Raw genomic sequence first — 23263 nt, forward strand, 5'->3', positions numbered from 1 at the left:
CAGACCGGGGCTGGGACAGAGTAGCCAATCCCACGCTGTCTCTCTGGGTCCTGTCGATTGACGCTCCTCTCCCTCAGCAGGTGGGGGAAGGGATGGAGGTGAGAGTATGCACAGCATACATATAACGCACAAACGCTACAAGCAGAATTAACCACCGATTTAGGATCAGATTATCCTCCCCCCCCAATCCTAAACTTAAGCATTATGAGATGAAAGAATATCTGCTCCAAGATCAGTGCGTAGGAGCAGCCTCTACCTATTCCCATACAAACACTTAAGTAGTGGTCCAGTGGTAAGCACTGCTACCAGATCTCCAACCCCCCCCCACCCCCCTCCCCCCTCCCCTGCCCGTCTCTCCCCAGGGCTTATACAAGGAACAGGTACAAATCAGTTTTGTACATTTTATACAGTGCCTTCAGAAAGTATTCAGACCTGTTCACTTTTTCCACATTTTGTTGTGTTATAGACTCAATTTAAAGGTTTTTAGAAATTTCAGTACATTTATTAAAATTGAAATACCTCATTTACATAAGTATTCAGACCCTCTTAAAATTAGCTACAATACAAAAATGTCATCAACAAATCACTTGAGTTGAATTGAGTCCATCTTAATACAAGGATAATAGTTCATGTAATTTTGGAATGAATATCTTTGTTTTTATGGGGTCTCTGATTTGCATAGCAATCAATTACACACTGTGTGGATTAGGATGTCACTACCAACTCAGCAAATAAGAAAGATTTTCTCTTGATCCTGACAAACCCCCCCAGTCCCTGCCGGTGACAAACATACCCATAACTTGATGCAGCTACTACCATTCTTCACACGAGAGATGGTGCAGAAACTGCATTGCATATGCTGGATTTGCACCAAACTTAATGCTTTGTAGTAAAACCAAATAAACACATTTCCAGCCACTTTCTTTGCTGTATCACTTGAATTCAGTGTTGCAAAGACAATTATAGATATGAGATAGATTATTTTCCATTAAGGGATTCTTTTTGGCCGCTTGATTATAGACCAATTTTGTAGCGTGACTGAGATGATGTCGTCCCATCGACTGTGCTTTGTAAGTCTCCCCAGGCCTCAGGGTCGCATTCCTGGGCAGTTTTGTTCCTCTCCATTTGATCCACATAGTGTGTAATTGATTCCTATGCAAATCAGAGACGCTATAAAAACAAAGATATTAATTCCAAAATTACATGAACTATTATCCTTGCAAGATGGACTCAATTCAACTCAAGTGATTTGTTGATGACGTTTTTGCATTTTAGCGTCTTGAGTGTCATAGCAAAGGGTCTGAATACTTATGTATGATGTATTTCTGTATTTCAATTTCAATACATTTACTGACATTTCTAAATAACTGTTTTCACTTTGTCATTCTGTGCAGTGTTGTGCGTGGATTGATGGCAAATTCTTTTAATTGAATCCATTTTAAATTGAGTCTATAACACAACGAAATGTGGACAACGTGAACAGGTCTGAATACTTTCCGAAGGCACTGTATGGATCTATGTTTACATACAGTGATTCCCATCACCTACTACACAGCCGTGTGGGAAGAAAGCATCAGTGCCACTCCAGGTGGTCGCACTCCGAATGTCCGCTGGTAGTTCTCGCTGGCACGTCATCTAGAATATCCTCTCCTCTGAACGTCGGATTCCAACAATTCGTTTGGTCCTTTAAGAGGTGAAGTCTCTCCTTCACTCCCTCCCTCCCTCCCTTTCTCCAGCGTTTTTCCAATCCTTTCTTCATCATCGTTAGCGGGTCTTTCATCCATTAAGTCGGCTCTCTAGTGGAGACTGGGTTGCGCTAGGCGTGAGGTGGCCAGGGATCTGAGGAGAGAGAGAGAGATAGAGAGAGAGAGAGACAGAGAGAGAGAGAGAGAGAGAGAGAGAGAGAGAGAGAGAGAGAGAGACACACACACAACAGCAGCTGTTAAAAGGTGTTCAATTAGGCCCTGGTTAAAAGACTGTTCCTGTTTTCTATGCTCTGCTGTAACATCGCCACCCCAGGGAATCCCCCTCCCCCCCCCCCCCCCACACACACACACACACACCCACCCCACCCCCCCACGCCCCCAAGATAGAAACACACACTCATCGACTGTCTGGACACGCACACACTCACTCTCTAATCAACTGTCTGGGATTGCTCAGGTTTATTGAACAAGAGAAAGACGCACGCACGCACGCACGCACGCGCTCACTGGTCGGTGAGCCAGTAGAGGCGAGGGGTACAGTCGATGTTCCCCTCGCCTCTCCGTGGTCTCCTGATTCCCCTGTAGTAACAGACGCCGACCGGTTAGCTTCATTACACATACACACGCACGTTAATTTAAATCACAGCTTAAGAGGCTCATCCTAAAGCCTCACAGAGCTCAGGCAGACAGCACGGAGACCCGGGGAGGAACGGGGGAGGAGGAGAGAGACAGGGAAACCTGGAGGTGAGAGGGATTGGGGGCCTCATTTCCGGAGCTCGCTACAGGATCCATATTTCATTACGCAGAGAGAGGGATGAGAGAGGGATGAGAGAGAACGGATGACTAGGAGTGTTGCTACATGCAGGGGGAACTCTGGGGACTAGCCCCTCATTAAACCATGTCTGAATAGAGGGTCTTTCTCTCCCTCTCTCTCCCTCTCTCTCTCTCTCTCTCATCAGGGCGAGGCTAGGCACGGTAAACAAACAGGAATCCTACAGCTCAGACTCGAGGTGACCTTACGGTATCGTATACCTGTTTGTATCCTATGCATTTGTATCAATTTAAAAATATATATAACAAAACAGACTGCTGGGTCCATTCCACCTCAACCCAGTCAAATCAGCAAGTTAAACAATATTCGAAATTCAATAAACTCTACCCTCAGTAAAAAAGATACATACTGTAGACACACATGGTGTCCCTCATATATTTATTTAATTTCACCTTTATTTAGCCAGGTCTAAATAACGGCCATAGAGTTATATCCCTAGAGGGTGCACTCCCCTAAATGAACTGAGATTATACAGGAATGGCTATGTTGTCAATTTTCCTCATGTTCTGTGATTTGAGCGGGCATCAATCCAATGTTGCTGAAATATTGCCCCCTGCTGTGCTGGAGTGTCTGTTCGTGTCGCCTAGTGCCAACACAGTTCCAGTGTCTCATGCAGTCAGGCATTTGTTAGCACCAGTAGACGGAGTCGTGCCCTGACAGCGCAATCTATAGATAAACCCGTTTCAGATTTTAATGTTGTTGAAGTGTTGATCCAATTGGCTGATGCTTTCCTAGCTCATAGGAAGTCCCACCCTAGTTGACGACATTGCACCCTTCATGCTGTCACAAATGCAATGAATGGGGAAAAATTGCACGTGCCTTCTCTAGGTATATAACTGTTAACAACATGGTTGGTCGAAAGGTGAACAAGTGAAAAATGAATACATTAATTCATCAATTAATACATTTTTAAAAAAGCAGACTCACCATAGCGATTTACCAGAGAAGAGCCTTGGAGCGAGTGCTGACTCCTTTAGTCCTGGTGTCGGGCGTGCTGATGGCTGCAGCCGCTGCGTTCCTGTGGCTCCTCTTGTGCGAATCCAGGTACAGCTTCTTGGCGAAGGCGCGGCCACACACGTCACAGGCATGCAGTGAGAAGTTCTTGGTGACGCGGACCTCCGAAGTGCCGCTGCTGGTGTCCTGGTGGGCCTCCTGCCGCCGTGTGACGGGGGGGTTAGAGGTCGCGGCAGAGGCGGGGGAGTCCTGGTGCTGTTTGTCCATCTTCCGGGTCAGAGGGGGGCTGGTTGACTGGTCCTGCTGTTGCTGCTGCTGCTGCTGTTGCTGTTGCTGCATCCGGTCCTGTTTGCGTGTGACGGGGGTGGAGGTGGAAGAGGCGGAGGAGGAGGAGGAGAGGAGGAGGTCTTGTTTGCGTGTGACGGGGGGCGAAGGAGGCGGGGGTGGCGAGTGGCGGCCGTTCACCTCCTCTTTGACCGCCACCCTCTTGGTGGTGGTGGAGTTGGTGTTGAGGACAACCTCGGCCGGCCGCTTGACCGCCCGGCTCTCCAGCTTGGGCATGATCTTGGCCAGGTAGCCCGTCGACTTCTTGTGGACCACCGTCACATGGCGGAGGACGTCCCTCTTGCGGCGTGACTCGTAGCGGCACAGCGGGCAGCGGTAGAACTTGATGAAGATGTCGTTGCCGTCCGTGTGAAGCTCGATGTGCTTGGTGAGGTTCTGGCGGGAGCTGAACTGCCGTTTGCACAGCTTGCAGAACAGCTGTTTGAAGTCAAAGCCCACCGAGAGTTTGGGGGGTCTGCCGCTCGTGCGGCAAGCCATTTTAGGGCTCTCCGCTTCCTCCTCTTTCAACTTCGGACCCTTGGTCGGCATGGAAACGCCCTTTCTGTCCGAGTCATTACTTGGAGAAGGGGCGGGGCTGCTGTCGGGGTCGTCCGAGGGTTCGACGTTCTCCTCCTTCACTCGTACGCTGTTGCTAGGGGTGCTGCTGCTGCTGCTGTTATTGTTGTTGTTGTTATTATTGGTTTCCGTGGTAGCGGTAGCGACTGTGGTGGTTGCAGACTTGCTGTTTTTCAGGTTGTAGATTCTGTGGACGATGCGCATGTGTCTTTTGAGTATGACCTGGGAGTTGTACTTCCTCTTGCACAGCAGACACCGACATGATGCCAGGTTGTACTGGGCCTGGGGAGGCTTGGGCTGGGGCTGGGGCTGAGGGGTGGCGGGGGCCTTAGTGGCTGTGGGGGTCGTTTTCGGAGTGTTCCCCCGTGTGGGTGAAGAGTTGGTACTCTTGCGGGGAGGAGTGGCTTCTAGCGACAGTGGCTGCCCTGGCCGGGTGGCAATATCCGGGGTGATGGTGTCTCGGCGAAGCCCGCGGTGGACCTCGTCGAAGTGCCGCCGGACGTTGGCCTTGGTGGCGAAGGCCTTGAAGCAGACAGGGCAGGACTTGCCGGTGGGCTTGCTGATGGTGCGCGGACGGCCCTTCACCATGGAGAGGAGGCTGATGGGGACGGTGCGCGTCTCAGTGAACTTCCTCAGCTCCTCCAGTTTGCTCTGGTGCATTTTGCGGCAGTGACGCCGGATGCTGCGGCGAGAGTTGAAGTCTTTACCGCACAGGCAGCACGAGATGGTCACATCCTCCACCTGGGGAAGAGGGAGAGAAAGAGAGAGATTACAGTTAGTGACTGCTGAGACTCTGTGTGTGTGTGTGTGTGTGTGTGTGTGTGTGTGTGTGTGTGTGTGTGTGTGTACACACAGTATATAATCTGTATGGGCTGTCAGTCAATTAAAATCAATGGTGAAATTCGCCACTCCCATTCCCATAGATGAGGATAAATGGGTGCTTATTGCTTGACCTGAGCTTCCTTGGTACAACACTTGTTTATTTGGCTACTCACACTCATTTTAGGCCAAGGAAGACTTTTACAGTGGATTGCCGAAGAATGCTGACTATAATTAAGAAAAACAAACAACTGTCCCACAGATCAGGAACACTCTCCAGCAGGTAGGCTGAAGGCTACCCCCTGCAGAATATGTCACTAGCCAAACTACAGAGGCTTCACTGCAAGGGGCAAACAACTAGTTATCTTCAAAAAGGATGGTCAGGTTACAGTTTGCTAAAAAGGTACTTACAAAACCTGCAGAGGTCTGGAAAACAGTCTTGTGGACAGATAAGGTGTATATTATCATGTACCACAGGGATCTGCCCAAGGTTTACAGCATACCATCTCATTACCATTGGATGGCGCTTCATTACACAGTACAACAATGGCCCAAAACATACTGCCATAGCAACTAGGGAGTTTTTCAGGGCCAAAAAGAGGAATGTTCTTGACTGGCCAAGTCAATCTTCAGATTTAAATCCAACTGAACATGCATTTCATTTCCTGACAATAAGATTTTAGGCAAAAAGATCTCAAAACAAACAACTGAATATGGCTGCAGTACAGGCCTGGCAGAGCATCACCAGAGAATATAGCCAGTCTGGTGGGGTCAATGGGTCGCAGACAGATAGTGCCACATTCCAACAGTTGTTTGTATGGCTACTCAAACAGTGTTTGTTTGCAAAGGATTGTCACATGCAAAGTATTGTTGACCAAATACTAGTGAGTATGAGTACTTTATTTCGACATGATATGATTTTGTTTTAAATACTTTTGAAGCCCTGAAATAGGGGGAGTATGTTTAAAGAAATGTTGTACTATCTAAATAGTGAACAAATCTGAAAAACAAAAGAATTGGATTAAAGCTGAGAAAGCTCTACTTTTACCTCATAGTATTGTTTGTTGGAGTATAGAGCTAAAAGAAGACAAAAAATGTGTCCTCTTTCCAATACTTATGGAGGGCACTGTATATGATGTGCTATGCTGTGTGTACATCATTTGTAGTATTTGTGTGTGTGCCTGCCTACCTGCCTGCCTGTCTGTCTCTCTGTCTGCCTGCCTGCGTCTTTTTGTCTGTCTGTCTACCTGTCTGTCTGTCTGTCTGCCTGCATCTTTCTGTCTGCCTGCATCTTTCTGTCTGTCTGTCTACGTCTTTCTGTCTGTCTGTCTGTCTGTCTGTATCTTTCTGTCTGTCTGTCTGCGTCTTTCTGTCTGTCTGTCTACCCACCCCGCTGGTGGATCCATCCTCCTCAGGCTGCGCTGCCTCCTCTCTCCCCTCGTCCTCAGCATCGCTCCTCCTCTGCGTCTCAGCCTCGGCCCCGGGCTGGGAGTGGTCATCGGCCTGGTGCGCCTGCTCCGACCCCCAGTGCTCGGGGCTGTGGTTGCGGGACTCCCTGGGGGTGTGTTGGGGGTACTGGGCCAGCTGGGCCAGCTCTTCCTCTGAGGAGGTGTACTGGAACACGGCCTTGCTGCTGGTCTGGATGGGCTCCAGCCGCACCACGTAGTCCGGCCGGTCCTTCCGGGGGTAGATGGCCTCCAACAGGTCCTTGATGGCCACGCTCTGCTTGTCGTCACTAGACGGGCCTGAAGGGACAGGGGTCGAGAGATGTCCAGTGTGAGGAGAGAGGACACAGGGACACACAAATACACTCTTAAACAACAAGGTTTCTCCAGCTGTCCCTGTGGAAGAACCCTTCGTGTTCTATGTAGAACCCTTTTGTGTTCCTTGTAGAACTCTTCAAAAGGGTTCTCCCACAGGGACAGAGAACCTTTTATTCTAAGAGGGTAGACATCAGGGAAACCATCCTACAAGGGTCAGAAAGGATTTGTTTTCGATGAGCTACAGACCGTACAGGGGAGGAGAGAGAGAGAGGCGGATAACAAGACTAAGGTCCAAGAAGGAGACTTCAGCACGTAAGTGGAATTCACTTACAGATACGAGAGAAGAGGAGAGGGGAAGAGAGAGGAGAAGAGGAGAAGAGAGCCCAAACTGCATTAGAGGGGGAGAGAGTGAGTGATGGGAATGAGAGGGACTGATGGAGGGAGTGGAATTATGGGGGGAAAGAGGGGGGAAGAGGCATTAAGCGGATGAGTGAAGCAGCGCATAGTTTCTACACCCTTTTCCTGAACTATGCACCCGTGCACTTGTCACATGGATTTAGAGTGATTGTATGAGAGCCCGATGCCTAGACCAATTCTATGCTTTTAAATCCACGCTGGGGAAAGTGCATAAGTTCACACTTCAGGGAAAGAGTGGAGAAATGGGTCGCGGTCGGAGAGGCAGAGAGCGAGAGAATGAGGAAGTGAGTGGCAGAGAGAGACTTCCACTCGACACTCATTAAGTCACCGATTAATATGATTCCGTTTTGTGTGCGGAGAAATACTCACCATCTGGCTCCGGCAGCCGGGTGAGGCAGTAGTACTCTTTGTGGGTGATGAGGTTGGGCAGGCCTCGGAACAGGCTGCGGCAGAGCTTACACTCAAAGATGGTGTCCACCTCCTTCAGCAGAATGTGCTTCAGCTGGGTGGTACCTGCGCTGGACCAACACAAGGGGGCAGTGTTAGACTAGCACCAGGCTTATATTTGGCTCAGTCTGGGAGAAACACTTTGGGTAAAACTTTATTTTACAGCCTTGTTTCTGCTGGTATTTACATGTGTGGTAACTATGTGGCAACAAAGGGTACATCCTGGTACTTAGCTCGATCAATTTAGCACAGTTTGTACTAGTACTAAATGGCACATTGTTGTGCTTATGTCAGTGAATCAAACCAAAAGTACTGGGTAAAACTCTTATTACCTGGATAACTGCATATTAACGGCACATTGTTTCTAAGTAATTACCTGATTATTACCGGGCTGTAAAAATCAAGGTTCATCACACTTACAAAAAAAATAAAAATAAAAGAAGTAATAAAATTTTAAAAAAAAACATTCTGATCATTCCATTCTGACTGTGCCTTACCTGAGCGGAAGCACTCAATGATCTGCTGGATGCCTGACTTGGAGGTCTGCAGCGGCTGCTGCAGCAGGGGAGGGTCCCCCGGTTCTGCACAGTACACTGCAATAACAGACAGACAACACACTTAGAAAACACTGACAACACACTGTAATTACACAGAGAGAGAATACACACTTTACACACACACACACTGCAATTACGGAGAGAGGGAGAAGACACGCCTGTGAAAACATCCCCCCGTGTAGGACACAACAATACCGAAGAAATATACTAAAAACACATGACACGGTTGAACAAAGGAGAGAAAGGAATACTTAAAAGCCCTTCACATGAAAACACGGCGCCACTCGACAGAGAGGATCCCTTAGTGGTGACAACAGAGTGAAAGAGAAACAGCACTCATGTCCTCAGAGCCTTCCAGCCGTGTTCCTCTGTCAGGTAGCTGAAGCAGCTGATTTAATCAGAATGGAGAAACGGCAGAGAGGATAGAAGGCACTCCTTATCTCGCCTTAGCCATCTCACACGCACGCACGCACACACGCGCACGCACACACACACACACACACACACACACACTAAAGGATGATATGATCGGCCTGGTTTCTGATACACAGACAGGCAGCTATTGAGACAGAGTAGAAGGACCCAGTGTGTGTGTGTGTGTGTGTGTGTGTGTGTGTATGTATGTGTGTGTGTGTGTGTGTGTGTGTGTGTTTGCTGTGTACCATGTCATTTATTTCCTCTGTAAAGACAGACATCTGCTTGTCTTGACGTGAGTTTAGTTCACTGGGCTCTGGGGAATTGATCCCACACATCAGTGGGTGTGTGCTCCCAATCCCACTGTGGCAGGGAGATGAAGGGGGGGGCGGGGGGGGCAGGGGGGTCAGACGCTGCATGTCGCCGTCTCTCTCACACACACACACCACTATGTACATTCATCCCCATGGTGTGTGTGATGTCATCAAACAGACAGTGAGGTCCTGAGGGAGCTCAGCCCCGAGATCAGCCCACATCTCTCTCTCACACACACACACACACAAACAACTACTCTCTCACATCCAATCTCTCCCTCTCACTCACACACACACTCCTCTCTCACATCTAATATCCCACTCTCTCTCTCTCTCTCTGACACACACATCTATGGTTTTCCTCCACTAGCTGTGGTCCATGTCTAAAGCGCCGTCACCAAAAGGCAGAGGAAATGTTTGTTATCTCAGAGTTGTATGTTGCCTTATATATATATATATATATATATATATATATACACACACACATATACACACACACACACTCACGAAACACTAGGAACACCTGTTCATGGTGGAGGTGGTGTAATGGTGTGGGGAATGTTTTCTTGGCACACTTTGGGCCCGTTAATACCAATCAATCATCGCTTCAATGCCACAGCCTATTTGACTATTGTCGCTGACCATTTACCCATCTACTAATGGCTACTTCCAGCATGATAATGCACCATGTCACAAAGCAAAAGTCGTCTCAAACTGGTTTCATGAACATGACAATGAGTTCAGGTGTTCTTCAGTGGCCTTCCCAGTCACCGGATCTGAATCCAATAGAACACCTTTGGAGGTGGTAGAACGAGAGATTCACAGCTTGAAAGTGCACCTGAAAAAAAAAACTGTAATGTTTCCAACATCTTGTGGAATCAATGCCACGAAGAACTGAGGCTGTTTTGAGAGCAAAGGGAGGACCTACCCAGTATATTGACATGATAGCATCATTGCTGCAGATTTGTCGGCTGCACATCCATGATGCGAATCTCCCGTTCCACCACATCTCAAAGGTGCTATATTGGATTGAGATCTGGTGACTGTGGAGGCCACTGGAGTACAGTGAACTCATTGTCATGTTCAAGAAACCAGTTTGAGATGATGTGAGCTTTATGACATGGCGCGTTATCCTGCTGGAAGTAGTCATCAGAAGATGGGTACACTGTGGTCATAAAGGGATGGACATGGTCAGCAACAATAACAATACTGCGTTAACGAGCAGTTGAACAGGTGTACCTAATAAAGTGGCCGGCGAGTGTATATATATATATATATATAAAATATAAACCTTGCACCTAATGATTATTTTCAGATCTTAGTCCTTCGAGCCATCTTAATCGGCTCTGTAAGTAATCCATATAAATACACCCACACACAGCTTCACAGAGAGAGAGAGATGTATTTCAGTCCCTCTTCTGATGCGGTCCTGCCTCCTTCCCTCAAAGATGAGGCTCCAGGCCCTGCATTATTGATGCTCGCTGGCTGTGGGGGATTGTGTATGCTTTGATAAATCAGCCATCTTGAAATACGAAAGACTTCCATCAAACTGTCAGTGAGCCAATCATTCAGACCGAGGCCGTATAGTTTTAGAATCAAGCTATCTGCCCAGGACAGCAAGTAGACTAGACAACCATGAATTAGGGGTTTAGACACTAAACAGAGCCGATCCAAGCTGAGCCATACTGGGTTTACTGGTAACACATTCCACCATTGTTGCTGAAACAGTGTGAAAGGGAGATACCCAAGCCAGCACAGCAGGGTTCGGATCGGCCCTGTAGTGTGGAGACAGTACCTGAGACATAAGAGAACGTGTTCAGAAGAGAGACCGGTGTGTAGCAGACGTTACAGGAGCCACCTGTCGAACCTAAGCCTGTTCCGATCCTTTCATTCCGTTCCGCTGACTGAGTCTAGGGGATTCCATTCGCCCCATCTGTGACTCATCTGATTTTTGTATTATCGTTTTGTGTTTTGTGTTGATAACACTTGAGTCACAGATCGCTCGACAGAAGTGATCTGTCTTTCTCTCGCTCACACACTCTCTCGTTCGTTCACACACACACACACACACACACTAACCACAGTGAGCCACTACACCGAGGGAGGGAGTCATTTTTGCCAAAACAAATATGCTGCTGCTGTTCATTCATTCCAGCTTGTGTGTGTGTGTGTGTGTGTGTGTGTGTGTGTGTGTGTGTGGAGGCCCCGGGCCCCTCCCCCGCCCCTCAGGGTGTGCTGCTCTAATCCAAGGGGGCAGGTCCCTGACCCCCCCACAGCCCAAGGGTCAGAGGACAACCAATCAGGCAAACGGCCACAGCCAGCCCAAAACACTGTTAACCCCTTCCTCCCCGCTAAGACCAGACAAACAGGAAATTACAACTGAAACTCGGAAGCTTATGTGCACTAGGCTCTGTGTCTGTGTGTGTGTGTGTGTGTGTATGTGTGTATGGGAGGGGGGTTGTTTGTGTTGACGTGGAGCCACCCTCCTTGCTCACAGGGTCATTAACTGTGTAGCAGAATGTGTGTGTGTGTGTGTGTGTGTGTGTGTGTGTGTGTGTGTGTGTGTGCACGCGTGCAGTCAGGCTAACTCACAGCATCACGACACGCTGACTCCACCTTTTGGCATTCAACTCGTGTGACAGGTCAGCAACAGGCAGATGTTGAAGACTCCAGACACGCTTTCTTTCTTTCTTTCTTTCCTTGCTTGCTTGCTTTCTCTCCAAACCCTTCTTTCACGCTGCTTTCTCTCAGTCTCCCCCCCCTCAGAGCAGAGTGACACAACAGTGACTCGGGAGAGAGGGGCAGTCAGGCTCTGTTAGCAGGTGATCTCTCAAAACGCCAAACGCCTTCGGAATAAAAACACACATTCTAATTCTCCTCCTCCTCCAGGAGCCCCGTCGTCCTGATTTTTCTTTGCCTCAATTTCCTGGTTGACGAACCCGGGACATTCAGTCAACATTGAAGGGTCCTTCATTTTCCGGCCCGCTGCCCTGGCAGCCCGGCTCTGGGCCTCGCTGGCTGGCCAGCGTGTGACGTTTATGCAACAGTGGAATTTATGCAACAGACACTTCACATGTGCGCTCCAGTTAATTAAGGCCTATATTTAGATGGTGTGTGAGGCCTTTCCTCCTCTCTCTCTTTTCACGACTCTGGGGGGGGGGGGCATCTCCATAGTCTGAGGTGACCTCCTCTCCTTGTCCTCTTACTGCCCTCCATCTGCGCCGATGTGACCAGAACGAGACGATGAAAACAAACAGAAAAATGAAAACAAACCAATTGTTGCGCGCCCCCCCCCCTCCTCCTCCTCCTCCTGTGCTTTTCCGATCAGCGCAGTGACATGGAGGAGAGGAAGCCGTGTCAGGTTATTGGGACGTACCCCAGCCCTACGCTAAGACGTATGGAGGCAAAGAGTGTTGTTCCCAGTGACACAAACTTGGCCGCGTTCCTTCCTCCAAGAAAGTTGTCTCCATTCTGCATTCAGCAAACTGTGTGTGTGAGTGTGTGTGTGTGTGTGCCACCGCAGATCTGTGAAAGGGAGCAAATAAGGGCAGAGGAGGGGGGGGGGGGGGGGGATGAATGCTGCCTGTCATGGGACCAGGATAATTGTGTCAACTGTCCAGGGGTGTGGCAACAGGCAGAGAGGCTCAGTTCAAACACTTTCTACATCTCTCCTATCTTTCCTTCCTCCTCTGCTGAGGTCATCACAAGCTAACAATAATAAGGCTAATGAATTGATTGGATTTCTTTAGCACCTTGACTAATGATGATTGGATAGGTGAAAGAAATGGGTCCTTTGTGTAAGTTTTTTGTGAAGCAAGTCAAACAATGTGCTGCTATCAGTGATTACTTCAAAGGACGGTGGAAGAAAGGATGTACTTGAACAGGGCTAGAACGGTGGAGTGGAGAGAGAGAGAGGAGGAAGCAGACAGAGAGAGAGAGAGAGAGAAAGATGGAGAGAGGCCTAGAGAGAAAAAAAAGGGTGATAGGCTGATTCCCACTGTGAGAGAGACAATGCCCCCCCCTGCCTTAGGAATGTCCTGTAATCCCCCCCTAACCTCTCGGCCTCTAGGGGAGAGCACCGTCACAAAGGGCCCAACTCCTGATACAACAATGTGTTTATCAACTGCTACAAACCTTGCTCTTTCATGACGCACTCCTAATGACAAGCCGGTGGAAAGTTCTAGAACAATGGAGAGCTCCTAATGGGATTCTGTTCCTTGTAGTCATTACTGCTGAGTGACAGCTTGGGATGGAGCCACTTGACACTCCCCTGTGAGTGATTGTTATATGAAGCATTCGATGATCACAAAGCTTTTGGTCCTTTGTGGCGAATAGATTGCGTTTCATTTTGTTTATGACGCATCTTTTCTCAAGGTCTCAAAGCGATTGGCATTGTATCTGGGGAACTCACTCACCACAGCTAACGCTGGCGTGAAGTACATCCGCCCAGATGAGGCATTCAGAACATTTTGCACCAGAAACGCTGCAAGTAACCCTTAGCATAAATGGTCAGAATCCTAACTTGAGACTTTCAAGTTAAATAAAATCACCCGTTGAGGTCAATGAGAGATTTGCGCCGAAAAAATCAAGTTACGCATGCGGATCTGAAGTTAGGCTTAGTTAAGACAGGTGGGTCATGTTGAAGTTAGAAGCATACAGTACATGTAGGGTAGATCAGTAGAGGGTGAGAAAGGCAGGCTTACCTGGTGTGTTGTGGGCAGGGCCGGTGCTAGTGCTGGGCTTGGGTTTGTCTGGTCTGGGGCTGCAGGGCTGCTGCTCCTCCGTCTGGCAGTACTGGTCCTTGGTGGGAGTCCTCTGGGGCTGGGGTTGGTTTTGAGCCTTGTCCTTGTCCTTGTCCTTGTCCTTGTCCTTGTCCTTGGGCTGGGGCTCAGGCTGAGGTTTGTCTTCGGCCTGGGGCTCAGGTTGGTCCTGGTCCGGGGGCTGAGGATCCGCCTGGTCCAGAGCTTGGGGCTGGACATCCTCCATCTCCACGTCCATTCTGATGGAACTCTGACACACACAAAGACAGAAGAGAGTTACATGAGGAGACACAGTGAGACAGGGACACAGGGAGACAAGGACACAGTGAGACAGGGACACAGTGACACAGTGAGACAGGGACACGTTGAGCCAGAGGACAGTGAGTCAGGGGACAGCGTCCGACAGGGACACAGGGACACAGTGAGACAGGACACAGTGCGTCAGAGGACAGTGAATCAGAGGACAGTGAGGCAGGGAACAGTGAGACAGGTGATGCAGAGAGTCAGAGGACAGAGAGACTAAACCCTTAAATCACACTACAGAGCCAAACCGAACCGAGCTGAGCAGAGCTGTACTGGGCTGGTTACACATCCAACCATAGTTGCCTAAACAGAGCTGGAACGTATAATATGACCAGAAAACATCCCAGCCAGCACGGTTCGGTTCAGGTCGGCCCTGTAGTGTGTAAAGCCCCAAAGAGACCAGGGACAGAGAGTGACGGGGGGGGGCAATTAACCCCCATAATACACCCATCAGTTTGCACCGGTGTCCCGTACAAGGGGTAGCAGGCCTGAACTCATCAAAGGTCCTGATGAGTTGAATCAAGTGTGTTGGTGATGAGTACAGGAACTAAAGGCTGGTTAATTGGGGAGCAGTTAACAGCACGCACAACCTGTAGATACAGTCAGTGCATCACGCAGAACTACAAGAGGAGACCACAGGAGAGAGAGAGAGAAAGGGGGGGGGGGGGCCATGAGAGAGAGAGAGAGAAGGAGAGGGAGAGAGAGAGAGAAGCTAGAGAAGACCGTCATCACTCATTCATCATCAATCATTCTCTCCCACTAACACATCCCCTAGATTCTCTGACTACGCAATAACAACACTTCTAAACACCTCAGGTCAAACCTAGCGCTCTCTGTAGAGTGTTGTTGATTAGGGAGCCGGTTGTTTTGATCAGGCTCTCTCCCCCCCCCCCCACCCCCCCACCTGCTCCTGTCTCCTGAGTATAGCGAGATGTTCCCGCGGTGCATCCCATCCTCCCCCTCTTCTCGCTTCCTTCTCTAAACGCATTGGAGGAGAAGGTCTAAGGTCCCTCCCCTTAGATGTTCTCCTCCAATGCGTTTTGAGGAGGAAGGGAGAGAGAGGATGAGGGCACAGACTATTTGAGAGAGCTGGAAGAGGCTTTCACCTTGTCAGTGACACGCACAGTCAGAGATAAGCGACTCCAGTCTACACTGACCCTTGACTTCTCTCCCTTCTCCACTTTATCTTCCTCTCCCTCCATTCTGACCTCTCACTCGCTCACTACAACCCTCCCCCACCCCGCTCTCTCTATCAATTTCTCTCTTTTCCTCCCCCTCCCTCCCTTCTTCTCGAGTCTCCCCATTGACCTTGGAAAATGAGCTCTCTGCCAGGGGGCCTTGGCTCCTCCTCCCCCATACAGATATGTAAACACGCCACACATAACTGTATCACCACACACACACACACACACACCTGACGTAACATATAGAACATATCTGTATCACACCACACACACATACACACACACACACACACACACCTGATATAACAGGGACCACAACAACAATACCACCACCACCACAAATCAGCTGAGGCTCACCTCTTTGAATGTCATTGTGGTCATGATCGCTCCCTATTACATTTCTGATTGGACAGAGAGGGGGGGGGGGGGTCATCTGAATAAGGTGTCTCACACTGAGAGAGAGCAGAGACACCCTGCTGTATCTAAATGATGTGGGGGGTGGGGGGCACTGAGTAGTATCGAGCCATCCGTACCAGCTAACGCGGTACGTCGGGAAAACATTTATCAACCTTGAGAAGTTCGAGGAGGGAGACAAATCACAAGGCTGGGTGGGCCAGGTTCAAAATGAAAATGAAGGGATCAGAGGCGTCGGGTTCAGGGAAATAACGATTGTTAGCCAATTGTTGAGAACAGTTAGCCGGTTAGCATGTGTAATTTGTGGGAGAGGCAAACACGTCTGACTTGGGAGACTAGGCACCGAGGGGCTGGTAGCTGGGAGAGGGACAGTGGGCTTGGGTAGCTGGGCAGACAGAGAGGAATCTTAAGAGGCTTAATAGGAGTGTAGAACAATCGATGCTGGTGGAGGGAGAAATGAAGAGGACGAGCTCATTGAAAATGGATGGAACGGAATGAGGAATGGCATTCCTCATTCTGTTCCATACATTACAATGAGCTCGTCCTCTTCATTTCTCCCTCCACCACCGTATCTGGAAGTATTAGGAGGTATAACTGGTAGTTTACTCTCTCCAGTACCTGTCTGCGGAGGCAGTGAGAGGTCTTCCTCTGGGACGAGTTGGGCTTCACCATGCTGCGCTCACCTGGGCTCTCACTACCAGCTGACCTGCAACAACACGCAATGAGACTATGTGTCAGTGACCGTGTGTGTGTGTGTGTGTTTTTAGCTTCTCATTCCCCGAACTGTATGAATAAAAAAAACAAAAACAGTATGAACTCCCTGTCCCATGGGTAGACCTATACTTATGGGAAGGACTACCATCACTATAACGCTGAGTGATGCAGGGTCGTGACGGTGACGTGACATATTTCCACATTATGTACAGGGGTAAGATTAGACGCAATGCTGCCCCCTTGTGGCGGTCCGTGCCAAAACGGTTTCATCCTTTACAACCACCTGCCTGACATCACAGACGACAAACTCTGTATGCTTTATTCTACGTGTATTCTAGTGGAATTGATAATCTGTTACCACCAGAAGACACACGCTTCCACACCATTGCAAACATATTAGGAGGATATTATTTCCGGTTCAAGAATAATCACAGGTAATAATTCAAGAGCAGTACCGCCTAACGGCCGCTAGGTGGAAACAAAGCCCATGTTTTGAAAGTTGTCAGCTGAGATTCCAAAGTTCACTTTTTGGGGGGCGGGGGGAGTTTGGGGGGGGACATTGACCAATTGTGGTCACTTCTCTTAACACTGGTTGAATCTCGGAGAGGTCATCAGGACCTGTGGAGACCACCAGGCCACTGAGTTCAACGTTTCAGACCATCCCTAAGACACTACTGCACTGTCCATCAGGGCACCCGTTATTTTACAGCCTGGTACTTAAAAAGCACTGGGTAAAACACTTGTTACGGACAATTGCCTATTAATCACACTCACTGTCTCTTTAGGATTCATTGACTACGGCACCACTACGGGCTATTTAGTACCAGTTAGTTACCAATTGTGCTGAATGCATTGGGGTTAGTATCAAAAAGTAACCCTTGTTACCACATAAGCCTATTAAACACTATGTGGCCGACTCAAGCTGTGCTATCCCGTGCCGGTCCTCATTGAGCACGGCTTGGTTTTGAACAGCCCGCTTCTCATTTATTTCCCATTTCCCATTACAGCTCGGTGAGGGCAGGAGCTGACATAACAAATGATGCATTACTACCACTGGGTGGACGCTTGTGTTTGGACGGGTGGGTTTAGACATGGTCGCGGTTGCCTGCCCCTCAGCACAGGTACCGGTGGGCTGGCACCAGATGTTGTGGGGCGACCCCCAAACTGGGCTGAAAAGTGCATTGTGGGGGGAAAGAAAACATCTGTGCCAGCACAGTACGGCTTCCTACAGCACGGTCAGAGGAGGCTGGTGGAGGTAGAAATCGCAGGACAGGCTCATTGTTATGCATGGAATGGAATGCACGGAGCCCGTCCTCCGATTTCTGCCTCTACCAGCCTCCGCTGGGCACGATACGCTGACAGCAGCTATAGTTACCACACAGGAGGAACGCTGGGTAAATACCAGCTGAAACGAGGCTGTCAATTAAAAAGGGCTCCGTCTATCAGCTGAGGCAACGCAGTTTTCCTAAAACCTCTGACTGGATCGGTTTTTAAACTATTCATACTAAACGCTAACTAAGGAGGGGGGTGGAGATCTGTAGCAGTGTCAGGAGGAGGAGAAACTCCAAAAAGCCTGATAGAACATGGGCGGCCCCAGCTGTGCCTCAGACAGACTGGGTGTAAATGGAGTTAAATCAAAGACTGATCAGAGAAGCTAACAGTCATCTGAGGTGAACCGGGTTAAAGCTCCAGAATGCAGACTCCATAACACACTCAAAAGTGTTTCCATGGAGACAGACAAGAAGTGGTTGAGGAGGATTCTGTTCTTGGTCTTTAACTCAGGTAATGAGACCGACTGCATCTCGGAGCACACCGGGCCTGGAGAATACTGGTACAGGTTTCACCCTCTAATAAAATCATTTACACGGTCCCCGTTGAAATGCTGTTACTCATGATCAAGTGGTTCAACACTGATGACACACTGGCCCGCAACACACACACACCCCCCCCCCACCCAAAGTCACATACACCAGGCAGAAATCCCCTCACACTAATTGCTGACAAAGTTTCACTTTTCCATGTCCTAAAGCTCAAACATTTTTTAACTGTCAGATGCTTTCCGATCTCAAAGATAGTAATGAATTAATGTCCTGTGCAAGCTGTTGTGTAGATCCAGCTAAATGTGCCTAAAACTCTAAATGAATGGAAAAGATAACATGAGATATTATGTTATACACGCATGTGGGGTTGAGGCATATAGCTGGACCTACATCATGGTGTTGGATATGGACTTCTCACATTAACACTGGACCACCTGACATTAGGTCTGAAAGCATCCAACAAATACACTTTTTTTTTTTGTAATGTCCCTTTTCATCAGTGCTCTCTTATTATGCGTCTGATCTGCTTTGGCAACGGTTGGCTGACTGAAAGGTTGGCATCTGAAATGCATTTTATAAAAATGTGACAGGTCAAAAGCGAGCAGTAGGCTGACAATTTCTCTTTTCTATGTTCCAATGCCCCTGCGAAAAGATTCTAACTAGATGTCGCTGTGCGTCCTTACTAGGCTACCACACAGCGGTAGAGAAATTAATTAAATGAATACATGTAAGCAGTAACCCTGGGACATGCCTTACGTAGTGCCTATGCCATTTCAAAGCATTTACGGAAATTGTTTGTGTAGAGCTTCAGGTATCATCTTTGTACAATGAATTTCGAAACTGGACATTTCAGAGTTTCCTAGTTCCGAGTGTACATGTTGAACTGCACAATAATAGTGTGGTCATAGTGACTGAATACACTGGCGTTTACCTCAGGAGCGTTGTGAACAGTGAGGACATCATTAACACCTGACAACTGCTGCTCCCATAAACTGCTCCAGTTAACCACTGGCACATCATAAACCTGTGGGAGTCGGACTGTTGTGTCCCGAGTAGCCATGGAGGTTGGTACATGTCAACTAATACAACCTAGATAAAAACAAATAGGCTAAGCTAAACGGTTTCATTTTTGGTAAAAACCTCTTTCCATTGGGGCAACCAATAATCAAAACATTAATTAACTTTGAGGAAGACCTGCCCCTGCAACCAGAGACAAGACACTTTGGGAAATGTTTATGTAATCTGATCATCTGCCGGCATTACTAAAACTGAACAATTAAAAGATGATGATCTGGGAATGGTAGAATTTCTGGACGTTCACATTCATTTGTATATATAGCCATTGAGTCTTGAAGAATATAACTTCTAAATGCCTCATGAGCTTAGTTAAACTGCCTTACGCCGATCAGAACCCCAAATATAAGCTTGTTTTACCCCATTGTTTGTAAACAATGTCATTGTAAACAAACATTGTATAGCTTCAAGGGATGGTTAAACTATCATTTGGATCTCATGGATGGTCAGTGGTGCACCCACAGCTCTGTCTATACATTTGAGAGTGATTACATTTCTCCAGCCCCATTCCTACTTACCCCTCAATAAACGTGGCAGGATGACCACTTTGTTGTTGTTTGAATTCCAGATAGCCCCTTTAATGATCGGCTTCAAATAAAAGATTTAAATAAATCCAGTGGAAGGCAATAATTCTGTTTTACTTCATTCAGAATTACAAATGTAATTGCATGAACATTCAGTAACATTACATAACCTACTTGACAACCATGACAACTTTTTCCAGGAATAAAAATCATCACATTAACATTCAATCAGTTTTAAGCAATGTTGATCTGGGTCTGAAAATAATTGTAAGTCATTCTTAATCATTCTAGACTTTAAAATAAAAACACTATTAATATTTACATTCAGTTACACAACTGGCGCCTGATGATGTATACTCAAACATCCAAGTGATGCAATTATTAAAATAATGACACACAAATTAATATTAATGTTGAAGTCTCCTCCCCTGCAGTGTTATTTTCATCTCAAAATGTGCTTAGAAATTAAAATCATATAGCCTCGTTCCCAAACATTAGAACAATAGCCATCTCGGTATGACCAATACTTTCAATCTAACTAAAAGCAATTGATTATTTTGAAGAAAGAAAAAAACAAGTAAACAAGGCATTCAACTTCTGTTTTGCTGAACATAAGAATCCTCCCCCTTTGCCAGTGGAACTATCATGCGCAGAGCCAAACTACTGAGCGCAAACGAAGTACTCCGATGGATAATACGCCCGTTCGGGTTGAAACCAGAAATGAGGCACACAATTATAAACACGCTTTGAGTCGAACGGATGCTTTATCATAGTTAAGTGTGTGCGCTATTCGTAAGGGCTTTACGGTCAAACAATGTCTTCGTGCGTTTTGCATACAGTGGAAACGATATCCATCTTTTGAGAAGTCGCGAGATATCGACACAAGCGACCCCACAATGGCCACATGTATCGTCCAACAAGAAGGACCAAGTGCACTCGCTGAGTAACAAAAGTGTGATCCATCCTCTTACGCATTCAACCCATGTGGGGGGAAAAACGTGTAACATCCTTATATAAATGGCTCAAAATGACGTATATTTCCCGTCCACGTTATCTCCAAAATATATCTGGCTCAACTTGTGAGAGCGCACTGCGATTGTTCGCGTTTGGGTATGGCTATAGTTCCCTTTCAGCGGGTAGCAATCTCCATTTGCAACTCCATCGCCCCCCATGGGCGTACGAGGCCGTGGGTTGTGACGCAAATGGCACTGGTGATTTGCAAATGACACATCTAATTCAGTGCCCCTTGCTGACTATTCACCTGGCATTTGAAACTAAATGCCGTTGAGTCCTAGGAGATGTAGCGAGAAAGGTGTCCAGAATATAATATGTATGAATGGGTTGCATAACTCACCAGCAAAACTTAATAAATTGTGCACCGAGAGCGAGTGGTTGCAGTCGCCACAGTGGATATTGTTTCGTTTTGAATATGATGGCCCGAGCAACACGAAACATTCACATCGGCGCTAAATGATATCGACTAGTATGGTATCGTGTTATATGTAGCCTGAACAGGACATGGACAGCGAGTGGCCTCGCTAACACGGATCTGGTCGTCTGTTCTTGGCTACGTTCTGCTAGGACGCATGCACGTAGCTGACGATAGAGGACAGGGCAGTCAGCGAGTGGAACTTGGGACTGCATTCAGAGACCAAGCGGGCGCCCGAATAAAGGGTCGCATGAATACTATTGTGCTCTTTTCTCCAAGAGTCCCCAACTATTTACAAAAGGTTCGCCAACAAAAAATATTGTGGCGAAACACTGGCAGTTTGAGCAGCTGCCGATATGCGCAAAGCAGCACCATCGTTGCGCAGCATTGGACTTCCCAGTTTTGTGCTAACTACGTGATTGTCCAAAAGACCCATTTTATTCAGGCTGTCCTCATTGGCAATCTGCGAGCCAGGGCGCAAGGCAGTTTACCGTTCTCATGGCACGATTTGCATCGCCCCATTATCCCCGAAAATCTCCTTTACACGGTTATATTGTCAGCCTCAAAACGCCAGTATTTTGAGCAACAAAAGACCAGCTTAACTTGATCAAAGGAAAAGCCAAGTACAAAATGCACCTTTCAAGCCGTAAAAAGAGGCCCCTTATACAGATTGCAGCATGGTCGGGGAGTGCGGCGTAAAAGCGGGCAAACCCGGAGAAAATACATACAATGGGAACGTAAAACACTCCCATAAACACATTAATCACTATCTTAGCGAAATCCCTAAACCATTCTTGGATATTAGGCTTTGTAAAGACACTCCCGGGAGGACGATATTACGAATGTAAAACGCTGCGCTTTGCGGCTCTGTGCCACCTTTTCCAAGAAGCAGCTTGGCGCACAGGACCGGTGACCCTTCCGGCTTTGCGCGTCGTCCTATCGACTAAATGTAAACATCGAATCGTATTTTAACGATAGAATGTGAATAAATACATCTAATAGTATCTAACATCGTATTTGAGGCCCTGAAAACGTTATTTATGGTCTAGTTTGAGTCGCCGAAACCAATTCCTCTCTCCTCCATGGACAGGCAGAACAAGAGAACGATGACGCCATTTTCTGCAAAAACAACCACGTTCGGGTAGCCAAGGCGAGGGGTTTTAAGCTTCCATAAGCGCTTCGCGTCCTCAAATACACGTCAGGGACGAACATAAATGTGTTAAGAATAGTTCTTACCTGTATAAGCTTTAAACGATCGGTGGAATCTGGTTTTCGTGGAGTAAAACTACGGGCTCGGGCCGGGGAGCTACTTCGAGTCCGCGTCCCTGTCTGTTAGCTAGCCGGAGATTGTTTATTACGCCTCTCAGCGCCCGGCTCGCTCTCACTCTCGCGCTGAACAGTTCCTCCAGCAGCTGCCTTTGTGCACTCAGAGGGACCTTTCAGCTAAAGCAGCCGCTGCGCAAAGGTGCAGCAGTTCTATTTTTCTTTGTAAATGTAAGTGTTTCTTTGTAAGTGTCGTTGGCACTTTAGGGGGAAGGAGAGGAATAGTTGACCCCCTGCGAATGAGGACAACTGCTGCCAATTTCAGGCCGTTTAGTGCTTCATTTACTAAGCGCGCGCACAAGGCTTTCCAGAATCCAGGACACACAAATTAAACCGAAACGTTAGCTCGTTTTGTTCTCTTCTCCGCTACTTACCGTGGATAAAAGTGTATTATTCCATGAGAAAAAGTCTTAAAACTATAATGCACGATGCTGTTGCAGTTGCTCATTCATAATGTTTGCGTTTAGATAGGCCTTGGTTGTGAATTTGGTCACATAACAGTGGCGAAATGTTTGTTGAAAATAAACACATTTTGTTGATACATATATTTCAGTAGATGTAAAATAGTTTCATACAAATACAGCAACTCTGTTCA

General features: G+C 47.7%; 1 protein-coding gene across 2 annotated transcripts; it reads right to left on the bottom strand.

The window, feature by feature from the left end:
* Window positions 1–1725: 1725 nt before the first annotated feature.
* On the bottom strand, window positions 1726–22744 carry LOC310820756 (zinc finger protein 800-like). Of its 2 annotated transcripts, XM_083692538.1 has the most exons (8): window positions 22582–22744; window positions 16403–16490; window positions 13827–14133; window positions 8336–8431; window positions 7761–7904; window positions 6601–6956; window positions 3466–5133; window positions 1726–1839 (listed from the first exon to the last, which is right to left on the bottom strand). In XM_083692538.1, the coding sequence occupies exons 2-7, from the start codon at window positions 16454–16456 to the stop codon at window positions 3475–3477; spliced, it is 2616 nt and encodes an 871-aa protein (XP_083548664.1). In that variant the 5' UTR covers window positions 16457–16490; window positions 22582–22744; the 3' UTR covers window positions 1726–1839; window positions 3466–3474. The 2 variants fall into 2 exon arrangements, with proteins under 2 accessions (XP_083548664.1, XP_083548665.1); XM_083692539.1 differs by lacking the exon at window positions 16403–16490.
* Between the last annotated feature and the right edge of the window lie 519 nt (window positions 22745–23263).

Source organism: Argentina silus (genome assembly GCF_951799395.1).
Source record: "Argentina silus genome assembly, chromosome: 20".
Taxonomy (NCBI): Eukaryota; Metazoa; Chordata; class Actinopteri; order Argentiniformes; family Argentinidae; genus Argentina; species Argentina silus.